Below are 24448 nucleotides of genomic sequence, written 5' to 3'. Positions count from 1 at the left end.
TCCAATGCATGGAGGTACACCTATAGGTATCTCAATTTAAACCGAAATGAATTTTCTCCATATATACATCTCGATTTCTTTTATTTTTTGGATCCGGCCATTATGGTGTCATGTACACAATCTGGCTGCCCTTTTATTATACGGTTATTTAATAACTGTTGAAACGTCGAAAATCGAATGGGAAGTCCGCCAAAATCAACCGAATTAAATAACATTTCTTCACGAAATACGAATGGAGGCGAATCGGCTGGCGCCACGTGACACGTAGCCGCAACCAATCAGAATGGTCATGAGTAAAAGGGGCGTGGAACGTGCTCCGCGCGCCAGCTCAACGTCTTTACGTCAGCACGCACGGTCACGCCACGTTTGACGTTTGACTGTGAATGTACAGTACAGACGGCCGAAAATGTGAGTTTTTGTTTTGGTTTTCCTGTCAGATTGAAGTCTTTCATGACGATCGTATATTTAAAAGGTGTTATCTCTATCTACCCAGGCCAAAGGTTACATTCAAGATCACTCTCACTTCGGATCCCAAGCTGCCGTACAAAGTGTACGTTTTTGCCCGGAATCGACCAGGCCGCGGGACCAAACTCGGATGAATTGTTTTTCAACTTGCTTCCAATTCTACCCGTGGGATTGTGATAGCATTGCAACATGCTCGTGTTCGTGCGTCATTCATATTGCATTTGTCACTCGAAGTTTCATACAGTGAATGTTACAAGAAACACTTGCGAAAAAAACCGACGAATTTTGAACTAAAAAAAAAAGTCGTTTCAAAGTTTTATTAATGACAACGAAACAGCACCTTGGTGTGATTGGTGGGTTTGTTCAGTAATGGATGAAATCTTTTGACAGACTCAGTGTTCCAGAGCAGACTCCGTTCATGGCTGTATTAAAGTTTGCAGCAGAGGAGGTGAGATTGATATTATTTGGAAGAATTATTAATTAATTGATGGTTTCATTGATTACCCAATTAATGGCAATATCGCGGTAATTGAGACAGTGTTGAACTTTTTGTAGATATTTTGTGTGTTCTGTAGGGAAATGCAATGTTCATTAATTTTAGATATAACTGTTGTTATGAGAAAGTGTGTGTGTGTGTGTGTGTGTGTGTGTGTGTGTGTGTGTGTGTGTGTGTGTGTGTGTGTGTGTGTGTGTGTGTGTGTGTGTGTGTGTGTGTGTGTGTGTGTGTGTGTGTGTGTGTGTGTGTGTGTGTGAATAAAAGATGTAATCTATTAAGCTCACTTTAACCATTCACTCACTGACTGATATTAATGTTTGGTACCTTCAGAGTGATGTAGGAAGCAGAAATTTGGCGTGCCGACGGACATCGAAGCCGATACACCGGCAAAAATCGCGGAACCGTCAGAAATCATCTGTAAATGCAAATTTCCATTAAAAAAAAATATAAACGTGTCCATAAACAAAAAAAACCTCAATTGATATCTCGTAGGAGATCAGTGATGCTTGCTTATAATTATAAAGCTTCTATTTATTATGTACTTGCGTACGAAGCATGGCTTATTGCTTTCAATGTGTAGGCATACCCCACTAGTGCATTCTATATATATACAGTGAAACCTTGACTTACGAGTGCACCAACTTACGAGTTTTCCGAGATACGAGCCGTCGCTCGGGCGGTTTATTGCTTTGAGATGCGAGCCGAGATCTGAGTTACGAGCTTACGCCACCCGCCACCAGGTGGGTTCCGGTCACGTGGTTATCTTGCCGTGCAAGCATCTCTGCCGTATATCGCTGCTGCTTTGTTTTCGCATTTTGGTTATTTTGGAGCTTACGCCACCCGCCACCAGGTGGGTTCCGGTCACGTGGTTATCTTGCCGTGCAAGCATCTCTGCCGTATATAGCTGCTGCTTTGTTTTCGCATTTTGGTTATTTTGGAAAATTTCTTAGTTTTAACCATGGGTCCTAAGAAATTGAGTGCCAAGGGCAGTACTGAGAAGAAGAAGAGGATGATGTGCTTGGATATAAAACACGCAATCGTTGAAAAACATGAGCGAGGTGTGCGTGTTGTCGACATGGCGAGGCAGTACGATCGTAGTACTTCTACGATATGTACGATTTTGAAGCAGAAGGAGTCGATAAAGGCTATAACGCCAGCCAAGGGCGTTACGATTATTTCAAAGCTCCGGACCTCTATCCATGAAGAGATGGAGAATTTTCGAAACATTTTGAAAGGGAGGAAGAAGCTGAAGATTTTATTATAACTTTTGCCGAACTGATAGAAGCCGAACGATACATCCCCCAGCAAATCTTCAACTGTGACGAGACAGGGCTCTTCTGGAAAAAGATGCCGAGGAGGACGTATATAACGGCAGAGGAGAAGAGCATGCCAAGCCACAACTTGTTCAGAGTGCCGGCGATAGCTCGCCTTCTCTTTGTGGAAAACACGGTGAGATCCTTAACATCCAACAACTAATGGGACGCAAACGGGGCGCCCAGTTTAGCGGTACACACATTGATGAATCACCCTGCCTGTGATTCACCCATGACAGGTTATAGCTGGGTCGGGATTGAAACCCAGGCTGGACAGTTTAGAGTCAAGTGTGCGTACCTCCAGTCCAGGCCATCCTGCCAACTTGTATGCTACATACAGGTGAAATATAAAGCGCGAGATATTTTTATATATACTGGATATTTAAAAAAAAATTGGTGTGGTTTTTGGCGGGCTGGAACGGATTAATAGCATTTCAATGCATTTTTATGGGGAAATTTAATTTGAGAAACGAGCAAATTGAGTTACGAGCTCGGTCACAGAACGAATTAAACTCGTAAGTCAAGGTTTCACTGTATATATATATATATATATATAGTAATTAATTAATTAATGCTCTATGTCTATGCAAAGCATCGGTTCGGTCGAAGCAGTTTCTTGGATAGGGTTACAATCATGCATGGGTCACCACTCAGGCACAGGAAGTTAGGGCGTAAATTTGGAATTTGGCCATAGTACCGGCAATAGTTAGCATGCTCTTCATGAATTAGACCGTGGAATATTTTTTGTTGCCAACTAATGCTGGCAGACGGAACGCCCAGTTAAATGTCCATCGGAGGAACAGCACACACATTGATGAACAAGAACAGCACTCATTTGAGCACATATCTCTGCCATTCTAAGCAGTTTATGTTTTGTATCCCACTGATAGGCCGGATCTGGATCTGGAGCTGAACCAAATTCAAATCGCTTGTTCTCGTCACTTAACCTACTCATCCACATAGTTTTGTCATAACTCGCCCACAACTTTTTGACATATGCTATATATCATTTTAAGCCATATCGCTCAATGGTGAGGAATGTCTTAAAAAAAAAAAAATCATTCTCATATCCGGATTCAATTCTTAACCAAAATTGAATCGATTCTTCCTCGTCATACACCCAACCTGTGCACCAAGTTTCATCCAAATCCTTCAATAACTTTTTTGAGATATCGTGCTATATATAGGTTTTATGCTATTGCTCAATGATGAAGAATCATTTAAATTTTTTTATCTGATCCGAATACGAATTGGGATCTTCACCAAAATTGAATCGATTCTTCCTTGTCGCACCCAACCTGTCCACCAAGTTGTTTTTTTTCCGAACCCGTCCACAACTTTTTGAGATATCCTGCTATATATCATTTTTTCCCCTATTGCTCAATGGTGAAGAATCATTTAAAAAATTCTCTGATCTGGATTCAGATCTTCACCAAAATCTAATCATTTTGTCCTTGTGACATACCCAACCTCACCACCAAATTCCGATTAAATCCGTCCTAAACTCTGAGATATCCTATTCACAGGAAGGCAGACAAACAGACAGGGGTGAAAACGTAACCTCCGTGGCATAGGTAATAATGAACTTAATTTAGACAAGAATGGATCAAACATGATCATGCAATCGGAAAGAAAGGGAGAGATGAACTTGACGACTTATGTGAGGCACGCATACTGCCTCGCCTACTTGCTAACCTTACACCAGACTCGTGCAGACACCACAAGACAAAAAGGCAGAGTGAGAGAAGTGGAGGGACATTATATGGCCTTTCCTCGGGGGCACATGGAGGCGCAGTGTCAGGTATGCTGGTCATTTTTGACATGAGCCCACCCAGCAACTAGTACTGCAGCTCAAACAGGAATAACTACGAACACCCTCAAGGGACTCTCCACTCCAGACTCCAAGACAACTGACTCCACTTCTCACTAGCCGCCGACTTCCGCTCACTCCCAATGCCTTCAATTGCCAGCTCTTTGTTTGAGAACTCCTCTAACTGTTTCCCTGCCCCTGAGGAGGTTCTTTTAAAAATTTTGATTTTAGTAAAGCATCATTGGTGCAGAGCCATAGAAAACCAGAGTTTGGCAAACTTATCAAGAGGTGCCATGGTATTACTCAACTGTTCATGTGGGGTAGCGTTACTTATGTATTCTTGGAATTTAACTTTGAGACCTTTAAGATCCCTTAGACCTTTTTACAAACCTTTGACTTTAGACCCTCAGACCCTAAACATTTTCGACTCTTAGGCCCTCAGAACTTTTTAGACCCTTATTGAAAGACCCCTTCAGATACATTAACCCCTAAATTCCCTCAATAACATTAGACACTTTACACCATTTAACTCTCATGACCATGAAGACACTTCAACCCCTCAAGACCATTAAAACCCCATTAAACCATCAAGGCACTTAAGACCCTTTGTCCCCTCAAGACCCTTTTGACCCTTGGCTTTAACCCCTGAAGACACCCAAGACACTTTAGACCCTCAAGACCCTTTGCTATGAGTCTAGCTTTTCAATAACTTAGGATGAACAATTTGACTGCACCAGGCATGCCAAGTCACAATTGCTTTCATGTATGTAATGTATGATCCACTCGTGATTCTGCGTGGTCCCATATATGTAATAATGTGGAATGTTACACGATATATGCATGTCGACACATACACATTGTTTTATTATTTGGACCACAACTTGTATCACATTCATAAGACAAGAGATAATTGTCCATTATTAGATCGTATTAAATCATAACATTGGATGTCACGTGGTACAACTCCTGATTCTACTTGGCGTGTAATTGATCATTTCAGCATAAAATCAGTGTACCGTTTGGGTGGGAAGAGAAGTTAAAACAAATATGTAAATACTTTAAATGGTAATTGTTCTGCCGTGAGAGAAAGGGAATCTCTCTCTCTCTCTCTCTCTCTCTCTCTCTCCTCTCTCCTCTCTCTCTCCTCTCTCTCTCTCTCTCTCTCCTCTCTCTCTCTCTCCTCTCCTCTCTCTCTCTCTCCTCTCTCCTCTCTCCTCTCTCTCTCCTCTCTCTCTCTCTCTCTCTCCCCTCTCTCTCTCTCTCTCTCTCTCTCTCTCTCTCTCTCTTTCCTCTCTCTCTCCTCTCTCTCTCCTCTCTCTCTCTCTCCTCTCTCTCTCTTCTTCATGGCAGATCAATTACCATTTAGGTTATTTAATTATTATTTGTCCTGATTCTACTTAGCTCGTTTTAACAGCAACATAATTATTCTCAACACCGCACACAGAAACGAGTCATTGTTGGCTCTCCATTCCACACAATTAACTTTTACTTTTCCATATTTTCCTCTTTTCTGGATGATGAGGATAACGATGTATCTTCCTTCTCTGATCAATTCGAACTGCCCCATGCTGAACAGCACGGCATCTTTTACACCCCAAAACTGACTTCAGAATGAAAAATTAAAACGATGTGACTTTTCCATGCAGATGCACAGAAATATTGCATTTCATTCGGTGAAGATGAATAACAACATGGTGCGTTGCGGTCATGTGATCACATATTCGCCAATCACGATCGTTTTTGCTCAAACTGAGTTTGCCGAATTCTGGTTTTCTATGGCTCTGCATTGGTGCACTCACCCTCTCCCCCAACCCCCTTTCCACTTCAATCTGAGCCCCTGCCGGGCACATGACTGTTCTGCTCCGGTGTGATGGAGCTGGGTGTGATGTACTAACCGCCCCGCCTTCACAGTTGTTGTTGTGCTGGCCGTGAGGTGGGGAGTTATATAACAAAGGGGTGGGTGGGGTACTTGATGCAACCTTGCTGTTTAATTGATTAAAGAGCAGATCTATTTCAAGACCTAAGGAAAGGTAATGGTAAACAGGCCACTGACCTGACTGGGATGAGAGAGCATTAGGCCGTGTGCTTTTGTTGCTTTGTGGTATTGGTATTGAAAGCTGTGGATTCCATAGTTTCCAGAAGAAACAGATGTGAAATGGGGGACATCAGCCCACAGTGGAGAGCAGTCCTACATTGTGCTACAGCCAAAGGTCTTGTAGGACTTGAGAAATTCTGATTTACCAAGGAAAGACTTGGCACTATATTATCTCCAGGATATCCTTGTATCAGTCCAATTTGTTCAGAAATGAATTTAAGATTGACACCTGCTTTCAAGTGAGAGAAATCCAAGTTTCCAAGTTTGATGAAATCCAAGTTTGAGAAATGCATGATATTGCCAAATCAGACAACATATTATTATGAAACAATCATAAAGTTTATTACTCCCACCAGGGAGTAATGCATTCGATCGTGTCCGTCCGTGTGTGTGTGTTCGTGTGTTTGTGAACAAGATATCTGGAAAAGTTCTGAACGGATTTGGATGAAAGTTGGTGGGATGATTGCCCTTGGGATAAGGAAGAATTGATTAGTTTTTGGTGAAGCTCAGGATATTAAACCGGATCCAGAAATGTTTTGAAGGATTTTTTTTACCATTAGAAGATAGGGCTCAGCAGCGGCCACCCACGGTGGGAGTATGTCCTCTACTGAGTGGCGTTCTAGTTATTGGTGCATTAGACGTTCAATACACAGCATATCAATGGCTAGGTGTTTTGTCATAAATACAACTCGATTGTAATACATGAAAAAAAGATATAGGACATAGGACGACCATCCTGTCGTATGATGTGCACGGGGCCTAAGATTTGTAATTTTATACTCCATGCAAAAATCTTTGCCGTTTCATGGGAAACGTGTCTTGTTCCGGTAATAATGCTGGGATTGTCATTTGTTAATCTAGGATCACTGTGTGTCAAATCATATTAATAGAGTCAAATCGTTTTTTTTGGTTCTTGCAGTTTAAGGTCCCTGCTGCCACAAGTGCAATAATAACAAATGGTATGTATTAATACTGATACACACACACACACACACACACACACACACACACACACACACACACACACACACACACACACACACACACACACACACACACACACACACACACACACACACACACACACACACACACACACACACACACACACACACACACACACACACACACACACACACACACACACACACACACACACACACACACATATACATATATATATATATATAGTAGGAAGAATACCCGTCCCAATTGACGGGAAAAGCCAGCAAAAGTATCCCCCACTCCTCTGTGGCTGTTACTTGCACTGTTAATAAACAAACTGTGATTCAATGTTGTACTGACCGGTATATATTACTTTAATGTACCAAAGACAAACTCGATGCACTGTTTATAATTTGCTTTGTATTCCAATATTCAGTGGTTCCAGTATTTCCAAATCATTTCCAGTATTGAAAGGATCCAGTGATTGACTGCAATACATACAAAAAACGTGTCATATTATACAGCTTTACAGAATGGAGTAATAACTTTCCAAATAATTGATGACACTCGATCAGCCAAAGTGCCGTTATTTCATGTTTTTACATCAATTTTATTAAGCATTGAAAGTTACTATTGTGATGTTCACCTTCCACGTGTGAAGCTAATGCCATACGGCAATTTGCAAACGTATAAGGAAGATTGAGCCTGTCATCGCATCAGAAGGATGCACCGAGCATCCGACGCACCGAGCATCGGAAGGATGACATTGAGCCTGTCATCCTTCCGAGGTCGGCAAATTGAGTACCAGCTTGCTGGGATGAATGATCCCGGTGTGTACCCCGATTTAGAATAGGTACCGTATCCCTGCGCATCGTAAGAGGCGACTAAGGGTTGGCGTCAGGAAGGGAATCCGGCCATAAAATCATTGCCTCAAACAGGGAACCATGATTGTCATGGGGCCTGCAAGGCTAACCCCTGCCCCATTGTCGAGTCCAGAGGGGTCCTTTAACACAGTCCGTCTCAGCTGGAGGTCAAAGACCCCCACAAATGGCCAAAACAAGGTTATAATTTACTCCGTTTAGATTTTACAATTACGGTTCTCCAAGGATCGTTCAAATGTAAGCTGAACCTGGCGGTTGTTTGCGCATGGGTGGAGGCAGAAGGCGGGAAGACATTTCCTGGTATATAAATACAACAACAACAGGCATTTTAAGGCCATTTTCCCTGCTAGAGCAGGGGTTAGCCTTGTGGGCCCCATGACGATCTTCTTCATTTTGCCGTATTTTCTGCATTTCCCCTTGCTAACCCCCTTGCCCGCATTTCTTCTTCCACCATCTTTAGCCAAGTCTTTCTTGGTCTTCCCCATCCTCTACTTCCTTCTACATTCATTTCCACCACTCTTCTCAACCAGTCACTTTCATCCTTCCTCAACACATGACCAAACCATCTCAACCTGTTCCTCTTCACAGCATCCTTCACAGGCTCTATTCCCATCATCTTTCGCAATTCATCATTTGTCTTCCTCTCTCTCAACGATACTCCGCACATCCACCGAACCATTCGCATTTCCACCCATTCCAGCCTTCGTTGCTGCTCGTTCATTACCCATGTCTCGCTCCCATAAATCATAACACTACTCATTTATGGGAGCGAGACATGGGTAATGAACGTAGAGCCTGGTATATAAATAGTTTGTTTTAAAATAAATACGGGCTTCAAGAGAGGACGGGATGCTATGAATATATAAATGAGATTAACCAAGCGGTTCACATTCACATGCAGCGATGAAAAGAACATGCAATCTTATATACATACAGCAATACCCTGGTTTACGTCGGCACCTTTTTGTTGTTTCGCAAATATGTTGTCACGTTATTAATACCACTTCCTGATATTTGGTGTTTCAACTCAAGTCGTTTTAAAAGCCATACCTTTCATTCTCTATCATTTTCAGAACGTGCAAGAGTGATAAAGATGCCAGAATGCATCGCTAAAGTACCAAATCGGGAGATTGCAAAATCGCCAAAAGAACTACTGTACTTTTCTCCGCACATAAAGGAATGTACTGTACTGTGGAGTGGATAATAGGCTTAGTAAAAGTTTTACATTGGAAGTGGTAAATCCGAGGGACATAAAGCCTGTGGTGAGGCAGTTGCCCTGAAACAACTTGCCTTCACCTCCTGAAAGGCAAATCCAACTGAAGGTAATCTCAGTTCCTTACACAAAGCTCGGAACAAGTGTGTGTCTACCCTCAAGAGAGCCAGGAAACGAGCTCTCTCAAATATCAAGGCTTAACTTTCAAACTTGTCTCCCTCCTGTAAATCCTGGTGGTGTCTGGTCAAATCTGTTTCTAGTGTTTGTTCCCCCTCCATCCCCTCCCTTACCTCAAATGGCTACACAGCTGACACTGCCCGTGAAAAGGCTGAATGCCTAAACTCGGTGTTTACTTCGAAATATTGTCCGAAACCCATCGCTCTCTGTACCCACCTTACCCCGTCACACCCAGCTGCTCCTGGAATCTGTGTCCCCACCAAGGTCAAGTTGTTCTTAAACCTCGACTCCATTTCTGCAACTGGACCAGACGGCATAAGCACACGGGTCCTAAAATCCTCTATGCCACTCTATCTCACCCTTTCTCTGTTCTCTTCGCCCTCTCTTATGCTCAAGGTCATCTTCCATCTGCTTGGAAATCAGCCAACATTATCGCTTTACACAAAAAGGTGCAAAAACAGATCCTTGCAACTACAGACTAATCGGCCTGCTCCCAATAATCAGCAAGGTCATGGAATCCATCATCGCTTCTGATATTAACTCCTTCCTCTTCTCCAATGGCTTGACCTCTGATCATCAATTTGAATTCAGAACAGGCCACTCTTCTCTGGACATGCTGCTTCTGCTTTCTCAACAATGGATGGAAGTGCTCAATGCCAAACAGGAAATCAGAGCCGTCTCCCCTGACATATCTCGTGCCTTCGATACGGTCTGGCACTCTGCACTGCTCACCAAACTCTCCTCTTATGGTATCCATGGAAACCTCCCCTCATGCCTCGCGGACTTCCTCTCCTGTTGTAGTCAATGTGCGGCTCTCAATGGAATTATTTCATCTCATCTTCCTGTCTAGGCTGGAGTTCCTCAAGCAGTGTTCTGGGCCTGTGCTTGTGCCTCAAGTTTTTCTAATCAATTATCTCTCGGACTCTGGAAAATCCTCTGTCTTTTTGCTGATTACTCCACCCCCTGCCGTTCCATTTCTCATCCCTCAGATCGGCAGGCAGCAGCCTCTTCACTCTGCAGACCTGGATAAAATCACAAGCTGGTCAAACACTTGGAACATGTATTTCAATCCTGACAGATGTCACACTCTCACTATGTCTCTCAGAAAAGACCGTCTGGAAAACCCTCCCATCTACTTTGTCATCATTCTTCTCGGAGAAGTTCTATCAAGCTTTTGGGTCTTAATTATCTGCCACGATCTTTCCTGGAAAAAACACATTTCCAAGCTGGCCTCCAAAGTCAGTCGTCGTGTGAGGTCCTTCATTGGCACAACTGAGCTTCTCACCACATACAAAGTTTTCATCTGCAGCTTGATGGAGTACAGCTCTCCTCTCTGAGCTGGTGCTCCTGCCTCACAGCTAGCTCGGCTTCATGCTGTAGAAACCAAGGCTATTAGAATCAGTGGTATCTCCCACGATGAAGCTGATTCTGAAGGCCTTTCTCTATCTCACCACAGGCAGGTTGCTGGTCTTTGTCTTCTCCCTCCAGGTCTTTAAAACAGCTGTTCACTATCATCTCATATCTTCCCCCATCCAAAACCTTGATCTTTTCTACCCCTGTTAATCCACTCCAAACCCACCTCCTTCAAATTCCGTTTTCTTTCCTGAAAGTCTCTGTACTGTCCATCTTGTTTATCCCATGTACCCCTTCCCTAGCCCTCTCTCTTTCCATAGATCTCCTGATGTCCCTGTTCTCTACTGTTGTTGTGCTTCCCCCTCCCACCCCCTCTTGTCTCCCACTCCCTTTATAATACGTTATATGTGTTAGCTCTCATACGAGCCTCAACCTAGTATACAAAAAGTAAAATTAGATGTTATTGGTCGAATGAATACAACAACAACAACAACAACATGCATTTTAAGGCCATTTTCCCTGCTAGAGCGGGGGTTAGCCTTGCGGTCCCCATGACAATCTTCTCCATTTTGCCCTATTTTCTGCATCTCTCCTTGTTAACCCCCTTGCCCGCATTTCTTCTTCCACCATCTTTAACCAAGTCTTTCTCGGTCTTCCCCGTCCTCTACTTCCTTCTACATCAATTTCCATCACTCTTCTCAACCAGTCACTTTCATCCTTCCTCAACACATGACCAAACCATCTCAGCCTGTTCCTCTTCACAGCATCAATCACAGGCAATATTACCATCATCTTTCGCAATTCATCATTTGTCTTCCTCTCTCTCAACGATACTCCGCACATCCATCGAACCATTCGCATTTCCACCCTTTCCAGCCTTCGTTGCTGCTCTACGTTCATTACCCATGTCTCGCTCCCATAAATCATAACACTTCTCACACATGCAGCATACACCTTTCCCTTCAGCTTCAGCGACACTCTCCTCCTCATCAGCACGCCACTGAGTTCCCGAAACTTCTTCCATGCACATCTCACTCGAGCAACCGTTGCCGAGTCTGATCCACCTTCTCCATTCAGCATGTCTCCGAGGTAGCAAAATGTTTTCACACCTTCCAGCTTCACGCCGTCTCCAAGATCCAACTCAACATTTCCTCCATCTGCAGCTCCCTCTGTGCACACCTTACATTTGAATGTAGCTGCCACACTGGTAAATGACCCTCTCAGACCACTACATTTTTGATGAACCCACTCAGCGCACATTGTACATTGAATGGAGTTCACTCCGACACCCTTCCTGCACACAGCACACGGCCACTTCCCAGTTCTTTCCACCTCACCACATGCTTTACCACTTGCCATCACCTTCGTCTTTCCGATATTCACCTTCAGACCTTTTGTCTCCATACATTCCTTCCACTTGTTCATCTTTTCCTTCAGTCCATCCATACTTTCCGCAATCAACACCAGATCATCTGCATACAACAACTCCCACGGTAAACCCTCCTTTACGTTCTGAGCCAGCACCTCCATCACAGCTACAAATAGTAGTGGACTTAGTACCGACCCCTGATGCACTCCCACCTTCACCTCAAACTCACCACTGTTCCCGTCCTTCGTCCTTACAGCTGTGCGCGCTCTTTTGTACATTGCCATCACTACTCTGATCAACCATTCCTCCACTCCTAACTTCCTCAATGCCCATGTCAATACTTTGCGTGGAACCCTATCGAATGCTTTCTCCAGATCAACAAACCCAAAAAACAACTTCTTCCTCTTCTCCATGTACTTCTCCTGCAACTGCCTCACAATGAAAAGCGCATCTGTCGTTCCTCTTCCTGGCATAAATCCAAACTGCATTTCGTCGATCTTCACTTTCTTCCTTATCCTCCTCTCCAACACCCTTTCCAATACCTTCATTCCATGCTCCAATAACTTTATCGCTCGGTACGAGCCACACTCCAGAGGGTCACCTTTCCCCTTGTATAGAGGGACGAGGGTACTCAGTTCTCAATCCACTGGAATGCGGCCTTCTTTCACCACCAGATTACAGATCTCTGTCATTCTCTTCACACCCCAACTTCCTGCTGCCTTCAACATATCTCCCACAACTCCCGTCGGCCCTCCCGCTTTTCCACTCTTCATTGCTGTTATCGCTTCCTCAACTTCCTTCTCAGTTATCTTCTCTGCCGGTCCTAAAACTGGGTTACTCTCTATGTTGCCATCCCATTCATTCTCTGTATTCAACAGCATTTCCATATATCTTTTCCATCTTCCTTTAATTCCATCTGGGTCGACAACGATTTGTCCCACTTCATCCTTCAAGCAACTCACCCCCATCACGTCACACCTCTCTTTCGCTATGTGCTTTGCAATCCTGAATACTGCTTTCTGACCCTCTTCTGAATCCAAGCGTTCTCCGAACATTTTCCTACATGCCTCCTGCGCCTTTGCTACCTCTTTCTTTGCAGCCTTCCTGGCTGCCTTATAACTTTCATGCTCTGCTGTTTCTGCTCCCGTACCCTTCGCCTTCTGCCACTCCTTGAACTTCTTCCTCTTCTCGTCAATCCTCTTTCCAACTTCATCATCCCACCACCATGTTTCCGAGTGCCTCGGTGGTCCTTTTGTCCATCCACATACCTCACCAACGGCTCCCAACAGACTAGCTTTCATTGACATCCAACCACTTTCAAGCTCAACCACATCATCCTCTACCCTACTCAGCCTCTCTTTTAATGCCTCCCTTACTGTCACCTCTTTCAACCTCCACACCTTCATTCTTGGTTGGTACTTCACCCGCCGAGCTCTCCTCGCACCTTTCATTTTTATGTCGCAGACAACCAAGTGGTGCTGTGAAACAGCCTCCTCCCCCGGGATCACCTTTGTGTCCCGGAGGTGCCCCCTATCTCGCCTCCGCACCATCAGGTAGTCAACGGTTGTCGTCGACCCACCTGACGTGTATGTAAGAAGCTTATTATCCTCTTTCTGGAACTGAGTATTACAAATCAACAAATCAGCTCCATCAGCAAACTCCAAAATCCTTTCACCTTCTCCATTTCTCACACCATATCCGTAACCCCCATGAACTCCCTCAAAACCATCCATACTCCTTCCCACATGTCCATTCGGGTCTCCTCCCACCACAACAACCTCTTCATCTTTCACGTTTTCCATCAGCTTCTCTATCGCACACCAGAACATGTCCTTCTCTTCATTGCTTCGACCAACCTGCGGAGCATATCCCGAGATGACGTTCACCAAGAGCTTTCCAATCATCATTTTCACCATCATCAACCTATCACTCACTCTAGTCACACTCACCACACTGTCTACAAACTCCTCAGAAAACAGAACACCAACACCATTCACGCCCTCCGGGCACCCTTGCCACACAAACTTGTATTTCTGTCCCTGCCTACCCTTCACCATTCTCACACCACTTCCCTTCCATCTCGTCTCTTGCACACAACATATGTCCACTCTTCTTCTGACCAATACTTCCACCACTTCTCCTGATCTCCCTGTCATTGTCCCTACATTCCATGTCCCAAACCTCAGAAACCGATCTCCACTTCGGGCTGCACCCTGCCAATATGTAGTTGTAATTGTCATGGTTCTCTTTTTGAGGCAGTTTTTTATGGCCGGATGCCCTTCCTGACGCCAACCCTCTTAGTCGTCTCTTACGACACGCAGGGATACGGTGTACCTATTCTGACCAGGGTACACACTGGGAAACGTTTAAAACATGGAAATTCTGGGGGGGGGGGGGGGGGGGGGCGTCGTCAGCATCACGGCTGCAGTTGGATTGCTGCAGCTTGCAGTTGGTTGCTTGCTTGCAGTTGCTGCAGTTGGTCGAATGAATGGAGAAATCTATTTGGATTGCCGTGTTAAGTTTGCCTCCGATCGATAAATACGCCTACACACCTCGACGGGCATGGCCTAGCTCGCAAGTGTAGGTTCCTCCCTCCTCCTCCCTTTTAACATCCATCCGAGGGATTGATGAATCAATTGCCTTGCCTGTGGAGTACTGAGATGACAGTTTATAGCTAGGTGGGGATTCAAATCCAGGCTAGACGGCTTGGATGTAAGTGTGCATGCTTAGAGGGAAGTCTAGGTCATACTGCCAGCCTGTCATTACGTATTTAGCAAATGGTATTTTTTTTTCTTCTAATTTAGAATGGAGGTAATGCATTTCAATTGTTTGCCTAATGGAATTTTAATTTTTTTTGCAGATGGCATTGGAATTAACCTTACCCAAGTTGCTGGTATGCTTCCATAATGTTTTGTTTTTCATGCTCTTATTTAATAAACACATGACATATTACAACGTCAGGAAATTATATGACACTGTAATGGTTTAACCCAGTGAGCATGGTAAGTTTTGAACAAAAATCTTATTCACTTTGTACAGGAAACGTGTTCCTGAAACATGGTTCGGAGCTGAGGATTATTCCACGAGACCGTGTTGGTTGCTGATGGTGATGCCAAAATCCTTGGCTTGAATTTGCCTCAATTATCTTCGAACTTTTTCTTTTTGTCACAAGACTGGCCAATTGCTTGGTTTGTAACAGACCGGCCTTGCAACTTGGTTGGTCATGGTCAGCAGGCAATCAAAATGGTTGCCTCTTTTAATGTTGAGATATTCTTTGGATCAATTGATATGAAAACTGGAAGTGCTGACTGTCCTAAAATTCCCACAAGAGAACTGGAGGGTTTGTGGTTGAAAAAAAGAAAAAAGGAAAAAAGATGAGTTAAACCAATGTTATTTTAATTTTCCTGAACATAGCAAGTCCTTCAATTATCTTTTTTTTTTTGCAAAGTTATATATTTCTTTGTTTTATTTATTTATAATCATAATTCGTTATTGTAAAGTTGTGTAGTAGCCTCCTAGCTTTGCTTGGCCTGGATTAATGAACCTTATTTGAGGTGAAGGCTCGTCTTTATGTTGTTACTTCATTAACAAATTACCCACCCTTAGGCCTAATCTAGCTCGACTTTCGAAAGCTAACTTTAACAACAACACAACATGCATTTTAAGGCCATTTTCCCTGCAAGAGCGGGGTTAGCCCCCGAAAGCTAACTTTGAAGGAAGAAAATGAGTTTTATTTTATCATTACATCTGATCAATTTGTATTGTTGGACGTTATTGTACAAATTATTTTTCATTTTCTTGCAAGTTGATTTCAAATTATAACATTGCTTATGCTGGTGGAATAAATGAAGTTTTCAACTGTTTTATTGAGTACACTCGTTTGTATTTCTTGAATAATAGTGGTGGGGGCAATTAACGGTGCAAAAGGGAGGGATGGGAGTTAGCAAGATTGGGGTGGCACCCATCCCACTTCAGACAACCACAAATAAATGGCACCATGTAAATTCCAAGTTTTATAAGCATCTGAAATTGTATTTTCGTCCTTTATCTGTTACCTCTGTTGCTAAATGTGGACAGAGGTTGGTTTCACCCCTGTCTTTGTCTATCCAGCTATCCCATCCATTACGGATGTAAAATGTAGTGCAGTATCTTTCAGGCAGAGGAGGCCATTGTCTTTATTTTATTTATTTATGTTGAAGGCTCCAGTCACGGACTATGTAGTCCTCATCGAGGCCAGGCCTTAAATAAAAGAGCTGCATAAAGTGAAATAAGAAAGATTGAGTAAGAAATAAAAGGTGAGTAGTGAAAATGAGTAAGAAAAGTGTATGATGTTTGTTAGTGAGAAAGAGAGATTGAAGCTAGCCCAGTAGCTAAAGTTTGAGTCAGACAGAAAGTAAGACCAGCAATCCTGACATGGAGAGTGTAAGATGGTTCCGGGCACCACTTTAACGCTCCTGAGTTAGAACGGTAGTACTACCCTGAGCGGTTGCTGTCTGCAACCTACTATCTAAAAATAATGATGTCTAAATTGTCAATTTGTGGTTCATTGTATAATTAGCACTACCTGCAGTAGGTGGGATGGGATACTGGTGTGTGGATGTGGCACAGACATATTGAGACAAATGGCCTCATCTGCCTCAGCTTCCCTACATAATTCCTTGTAATTTTTAAGTGGTTGGAAAGATGGGGATGGACACAGACAGTTACAGCTTTCCACTACAATCCCAATCGAGCCTTTTTAATATTATTCCTCGTTTCCATGCACCACTCGACCTGGGTTGAAAACCAGGTTTGAGCTAATCTAGGGGGTTTTTCCTTTAACATACATTTAGTCGCGCCGAGTTGAATGAAAAGCTTCCGTTTCCATGCAGTGAGTTTTTGATGGACGTGGGTGGTTCTTTCCCAGCAACCTTTGTGATAAAATATAATGGAGGTCCTTGCTTTGCTTCCAATAATCATAATTCTTTGGAGCTCTTTAATAGTTACAAAAGTGACGATATTTTAAAGCATGACAAAACGAGGATAAATTTATGCAGCTTGCAGCCGTCACACTTCAACCCACTTTGGGAAAGTATCTGAAAAAGAAGAAGGCCCAGCTCGAATTTACAGCCTGGTAAAATAACCTGCACAAAACAAAAAATCAAAGAGCAAGAAAATGAAAAATCAATAAACATAAATCAAGAGGTCAAATAATAAGGTAAGAACACAACTATTGCCCCACCGCACTCAGTCCCATAGTCTCCGCCACCCCCAGAGGTAAGGACAAAGGTGAGGGGTGGGGAGTGAGAACAGGAAGGAACGGGGGCGGAGGAGGAATGTCTGCCTGGACTGGTGTGTCCTTTCCAGGTTTTACCCTGGCCCTGGATGGCTCTGTGCCCCACAAGTACCTTTGCCTTGAGTCTTTTCTTGTAGGTGCCCTGTGGGGCCTCGCTCAGGGGAGCCTTTCTTTTTATCTCAGCCCCTCCTCCGGCGCTTCATTGTCAATTCGCTTCAATCGCTAATGTCCTCATATCTGGAAGAGAAGCCATTACCTTCAACCTCCGGCAGCGGAGGCTCTTGAATTGAGCTCATTTCCCCTGACCCCACTATCGGAGCAACAACTTCTTCAGTGTAGTCCTCCCCTCCCACATAGGTGGGCCTGGCATCTGGCATAACCACATCTAAGTTCTTTTTTCTCTGCTCCTTTCTCTCCTCTTTTCCCTCTTCCTCCATCTTCTCTCCACCACTCTTTCCCCTTCCTCTTTTTCCTGTGGGGAGTAGGGGGAGAGGAAGAGACAGGCACAGCAACACCTGTACTTGTCCCAGAGGCAACACCCCCATCCCCACCCCACCCGCAGATGCATGCATCTTACTCGTGTAGCTCTGCGGGCAGGAGTGGAAGGTGTGCCCCAGTACAACACAGAGGTTGCACTGCACCTGGGCAGTGCAGTGCTCCCTCAAATCTTCCCACCGGCCACATGGAGAACAAAACGGTTCTTTGCACCCAGACACAAGGTAACCCAGTTTTGATCAAACCTGCGGCATACTTCAGTCCGGCCCACCTAAAACAACTGCCCATGGTCCATCCTTACAATTATCCTGTTAGGGATGTGGTTGACTGTGCCATATCCAACCTTTTTTTTTCTTTTCTGGTGTACAAGATCGAGGCTCGTGTAAGAGCTAACGTTAATAACCAAAAAAAAAAAAAAAAACGGACACAAAAACGTATGATAAAGGGGGCGGGAGACAAGATGGGGAGAGAGAGGGAAGCACACAAGTACAACAGCAGAGAACAGGGGATCGGGAGATCTGTGGGAGGGAGAGGGCTTGGGGGAAGGAGGCATGGGAAGGTGGGGGGGGGGGGGGTTTCAGACCCCCAAACCAAACCAAAGTTTCAAACCAAACCAAAGCTTTCAAACCAAAGTTTCATACCCCATACCCCATAATGACAAAGAGAAAACAGGACTTTAGAAAGTTTTGCAAATTTATTAAAAAGAAAAACCTGAAATATCACATTGACATAAGTATTCATACCCTTTGCTATGACACTTGAAATTTAGCTCAGGTGCCTCCCATTTCTTTTGATAATTTTGCGATGTTTCTACACCTTGATTGGAGTCCACCTGTGGTAAATTCAATTGATTGGACATGATTTGGAAAGGCACACACCTGTCTATATAAGGTCTCACAGCTGACAATGCATATCAGAGCAAAAACCAAGCAATGAGGTCGAAGGAACTGCCTGCAGAGGTCAGACAGGATTGTGTCGAGGCACAGATTTGGGGAAGCCTACAAAAACATCTGCTGCATTGAAGGTTCCCAAGAGCACAGTGGCCTCCATAATTCTTAAATTGAAGAAGTTTGGAACAACCAGGACTCTTCCTGGAGCTGGCCGCCCAGCCAAACTGAGCAATCGGGGGAGAAGGGCCTTGGTAAGAGAGGTGACCAAGAACCCGATGGTCACTCTGGCTGAGCTCCAGAGATCCTGTGTGGAGATGGGAGAAACTTCCAGAAGGACAACCATCACTGCAACACTCCACCAATCTGGGCTTTACGGCAGAGTGGCCAGACGGAAGCCAAACAGTTCAATCTTGGTTTCATCAGACCACAGAATCTTGTTTCTCACGGTCTGAGAGTCCTTTAGGTGCTTTTACGCAAACTCCGAGCAGGCATTCATGTGTTTTTCACTGAGGAGAGAGCAGGATGGATATCTCAAAAGTTATATGGACGGATTCAGACATTTTGGTGGACAGGTTGGGTGTGTGACAAGGACGAATTAATCAGATTTTGGTGAAGATGTGAATACGGATCTGGATGCTTGATTTTTTTTTACCAGCAATTCTTCACCATTGAGAGAACCAAAAACTATATAAAGCATGATATTTCAAAAAGATTTGGACTGGTTATGACAAAACTAGGTGGATGAGTTGGGTAGGCGACAAGAACCATCCGATTAGATTTTGGTTCAGCTCTGGATGCAGATCTATTAGTGGGACACCAAACGTAAATTGTTCATTCTGGCAGAGGTCGGCACTCGACTTGCTCAGACTGCTCCATATTCATCTTTTCTATGACGTGTTTAAAGGTCTGTACCATCTTTTCTGCCAGGTGGTTAAGAGCCGGTCGGACTGGGGCCGAAGCAGAGTGATAAATTCTATTTTGAGCGCAAAAGGCAAACAATTCAGCAGCGGTGAAACGAGTGCTATTTTTTCTTACCACACGTGCTAAAACGGTATTTGGGAGATTATTGGTGACATAAAATACACCCGAATACTGAGAAAAGTCGTTTTGTGACGAGGCAGACTTGCGGCTGTTCAGAGTTAAACTCAATTGTTCACTCTAACTATTTTACCTGACGTATTTAATAACTCTATTTACCTGACAGACAATAGACTCATTTCAACGATGGAAAAACTCCAAACAGCAGAGGTCAATCAAATTAACATGGCTAGGACCTGAGGGATGAGTCACCATGTGGATCAAGCTAACATGACTAGGACTTGAGCGATGAGTCACTTCATGTGGAACAAAATAACATGGCCAGGACATGAGGGATGATTCACTTCATGTGGATCAAACTAACCTGGCTAGGACCTGAGGGATGAGTCACTTCATGTGGATCAAACGAACATGGCAAGGACCTGAGGGATGATTCACTCCATGTGGAACAAAATAACCTGACTAGGACCTGAGGGATGAGTCACTTCATGTGGAACAAAATAACATGGCTAGGACATGAGGGATGAGTCACTTCATGTGGAACAAAATAACATGACTAGGACCTGAGGGATGAGTCACTTCATGTGGAACAAAATAACATGACTAGGACCTGAGGGATGATTCACTCCATGTGGAACAAAATAACCTGACTAGGACCTGAGGGATGAGTCACTTCATGTGGAACAAAATAACATGGCTAGGACATGAGGGATGAGTCACTTCATGTGGAACAAAATAACATGACTAGGACCTGAGGGATGAGTCACTTCATGTGGAACAAAATAACATGACTAGGACCTGAGGAATGAGTCACTTCATGTGGAACAAAATAACATGGCTAGGACATGAGGGATGAGTCACTTCATGTGGATCAAAATAACATGGCTAGGACCTGAGGGATGATTCACTCCATGTGGAACAAAATAACATGGCTAGGACCTGAGGGATGAGTCACTTCATGTGGAACAAAATAACATGGCTAGGACCTGAGGGATGAGTCCCTTCATGTGGATCAAACTAACATGGCCAGGACCTGAGGGATGAGTCACTTCATGTGGAACAAAATAACATGGCTAGGACCTGAGGGATGAGTCACCATGTGGATCAAACTAACATGGCTAGGACCTGAGGGATGAGTCACTTCATGTGGATCAAACTAACATGGCCAGGACCTGAGGGATGAGTCACTTCATGTGGAACAAAATAACATGGCTAGGACTTGAGGGATGATTCACTCCATGTGGAACAAAACATGGCTAGGACCTGAGGGATGAGTCACTTCATGTGGATCAAAACAACATGGCTAGGACCTGAGGGATGAGTCACCATGTGGATCAAGCTAACATGGCTAGGACTTGAGCGATGAGTCACTTCATGTGGAACAAAATAACATGGCCAGGACATGAGGGATGATTCACTTCATGTGGATCAAACTAACCTGGCTAGGACCTGAGGGATGAGTCACTTCATGTGGATCAAACGAACATGGAAAGGACCTGAGGGATGATTCACTCCATGTGGAACAAAATAACCTGACTAGGACCTGAGGGATGAGTCACTTCATGTGGAACAAAATAACATGGCTAGGACATGAGGGATGAGTCACTTCATGTGGAACAAAATAACATGACTAGGACCTGAGGGATGAGTCACTTCATGTGGAACAAAATAACATGACTAGGACCTGAGGGATGAGTCACTTCATGTGGAACAAAATAACATGGCTAGGACATGAGGGATGAGTCACTTCATGTGGATCAAAATAACATGGCTAGGACCTGAGGGATGATTCACTTCATGTGGAACAAAATAACATGGCTAGGACCTGAGGGATGAGTCACTTCATGTGGATCAAAATAACATGGCTAGGACCTGAGGGATGAGTCACTTCATGTGGAACAAAATAACATGGCTAGGACCTGAGGGATGAGTCACTTCATGTGGAACAAAATAACATGGCTAGGACCTGAGGGATGAGTCCCTTCATGTGGATCAAACTAACATGGCCAGGACCTGAGGGATGAGTCACTTCATGTGGAACAAAATAACATGGCTAGGACCTGAGGGATGAGTCACCATGTGGATCAAACTAACATGGCTAGGACCTGAGGGATGAGTCACTTCATGTGGATCAAACTAACATGGCCAGGACCTGAGGGATGATTCACTTCATGTGGAACAAAATAACATGGCTAGGACTTGAGGGATGATTCACTCCATGTGGAACAAAACATGGCTAGGACCTGAGGGATGAGTCACTTCATGTGGATCAAAACAACATGGCTAGGACCTGAGGGATGAGTCACCATGTGGATCAAGCTAACATGGCTAGGACTTGAGCGATGAGTCACTTCATGTGGAACAAAATAACATGGCCAGGACATGAGGGATGATTCACTTCATGTGGATCAAACTAACCTGGCTAGGACCTGAGGGATGAGTCACTTCATGTGGATCAAACGAACATGGAAAGGACCTGAGGGATGATTCACTCCATGTGGAACAAAATAACCTGACTAGGACCTGAGGGATGAGTCACTTCATGTGGAACAAAATAACATGGCTAGGACATGAGGGATGAGTCACTTCATGTGGAACAAAATAACATGACTAGGACCTGAGGGATGAGTCACTTCATGTGGAACAAAATAACATGACTAGGACCTGAGGGATGAGTCACTTCATGTGGAACAAAATAACATGGCTAGGACATGAGGGATGAGTCACTTCATGTGGATCAAAATAACATGGCTAGGACCTGAGGGATGATTCACTTCATGTGGAACAAAATAACATGGCTAGGACCTGAGGGATGAGTCACTTCATGTGGATCAAAATAACATGGCTAGGACCTGAGGGATGAGTCACTTCATGTGGAACAAAATAACATGGCTAGGACCTGAGGGATGAGTCACTTCATGTGGAACAAAATAACATGGCTAGGACCTGAGGTATGAGTCCCTTCATGTGGATCAAACTAACATGGCCAGGACCTGAGGGATGAGTCACTTCATGTGGAACAAAATAACATGGCTAGGACCTGAGGGATGAGTCACCATGTGGATCAAACTAACATGGCTAGGACCTGAGGGATGAGTCACTTCATGTGGATCAAACTAACATGGCCAGGACCTGAGGGATGAGTCACTTCATGTGGAACAAAATAACATGGCTAGGACTTGAGGGATGATTCACTCCATGTGGAACAAAACATGGCTAGGACCTGAGGGATGTCACTTCATGTGGATCAAACTAACATGGCCACGACCTGATGGACAAGTCACTTCATGTGGAACAAAATAACATGGCCAGGACTTGAGGGATGAGTCACTTCATATGGAACAAAATAACATGGCTAGGACCTGAGGGACGAGTCACTTCATGTGGAACAAAATAACATGGCCAGGACCTGAGGGATGAGTCATTTCGTGTGGATCAAACTAACATGGCCACGATCTGATGGACAAGTCACTTCATGTGGAATAAAATAACATGGCCAGGACCTGAGGGATGAGTCACTTCATGTGGATCAAACTAACATGGCCACAACCTGATGGACAAGTCACCATGTGGAATAAAATAACATGGCGACGACCTGATGGACAAGTCACTTCGGTGGATCAAACTATAACATGGCCACGACCTGATGGACAAGTCACTTCACGTGGAACAAAATAACATGGCCATGACCTGATGGACAAGTCACTTTGTGTGGATCAAACTATAACATGGCCACGACCTGATGGACAAGTCACTTTGTGTGGATCAAACTATAACATGGCCACGACCTGACGGACAAGTCACATATTGAAGATCCGTTTCTCTTCGGCATTACTGTGAGGCAGGACAAGTACCTGCTGAACCAGTGAAAGCCAAATCGTCGTTCCTGTCTTCTCTTCTCATCAACTTTCCATCCAGCGGGGTTTGGCGATACGAGAATGGGGTGGGTTTTCACTTTTCAGCAATAAAACAGCCCACTGCGTCATGCGCGTCACGGCGTCACGCGCGTCATGCGCGTCATGCGCGTCACGGGCGTCATGCGCGTCACTACGTAATGCGCGTACTGCGTCATCGCGTCACTGCGCGTGTCACTTGCCAAACAAGTTGTTAAATTAAGTGTATGTACATCAATCACATCACAGACTACGTACAGCCAAGAGCAGTCACAGCTCATTGCGATGTAATTCGATACATTTATTTAAATGCTTTTTTGGAAGATAATCTGACTTTACCTATCGAGGGGCTTTCAGTACCCATGATGCAGTGCGCGGGCGCCATATTGGGTTAAACAAGTGAGGAAAGGTAGACAAGGCCAAATAATTGGCGTTACTTTCCATTGCAGTAAGTCAGAATAATGAGGTAAACATGCTGGATTATACAGCTACTGACTCGATCCTTGCCAGGAAAGTGATTACAAACCAACATGGCGGCGAGCACGGCATTATGGGAGCTGAAGAAATCCTCGATCTAATACCAAAAGCGTCGTAACCCGTGGCTACCAGGGCCCCAGGAGCGTTAAAAAACATTTACTCTCCATATTCATGGGATGGATTAGTTATAATTATGCTTTCACGCGCTTAAAAAAAAAAAATTCGTCATATTTTAGCGTTGCAGCTTAAGCACGTCACGTTTC

The 24448-nt window shown here is 44.2% G+C and overlaps 1 protein-coding gene across 1 annotated transcript; it reads left to right on the top strand.

Moving 5' to 3' along the window:
• Window positions 1-306: 306 nt before the first annotated feature.
• Window positions 307-15980, top strand: UFM1 (ubiquitin fold modifier 1). The gene is made up of 6 exons (XM_068115552.2): window positions 307-408; window positions 494-550; window positions 856-913; window positions 7099-7138; window positions 14978-15010; window positions 15157-15980. Coding segments are annotated over exons 1-6 (255 nt in total). The 5' UTR covers window positions 307-406; the 3' UTR covers window positions 15222-15980.
• Window positions 15981-24448: the final 8468 nt, after the last annotated feature.

The sequence above is a fragment of the Myxine glutinosa genome, chromosome 1, assembly GCF_964187855.1.
Source record: "Myxine glutinosa chromosome 1, kmMyxGlut1.1, whole genome shotgun sequence".
NCBI classification, from domain to species: domain Eukaryota; kingdom Metazoa; phylum Chordata; class Myxini; order Myxiniformes; family Myxinidae; genus Myxine; species Myxine glutinosa.
Note: the sequence above shows the minus strand (reverse complement) of the source record. Positions and strands in the feature narration are given on the sequence as shown.

What these genes read in the sequence shown, in the direction of transcription:
- UFM1 (XM_068115552.2), top strand. An exon ending in AAGTGCAATAATAACAAATG is followed by an intron (nt 7,139 to 14,977) that starts GTATGTATTAAT and finishes TTTTTTTTGCAG; the next exon opens with ATGGCATTGGAATTAACCTT. An exon ending in TAACCTTACCCAAGTTGCTG is followed by an intron (nt 15,011 to 15,156) that starts GTATGCTTCCAT and finishes CACTTTGTACAG; the next exon opens with GAAACGTGTTCCTGAAACAT.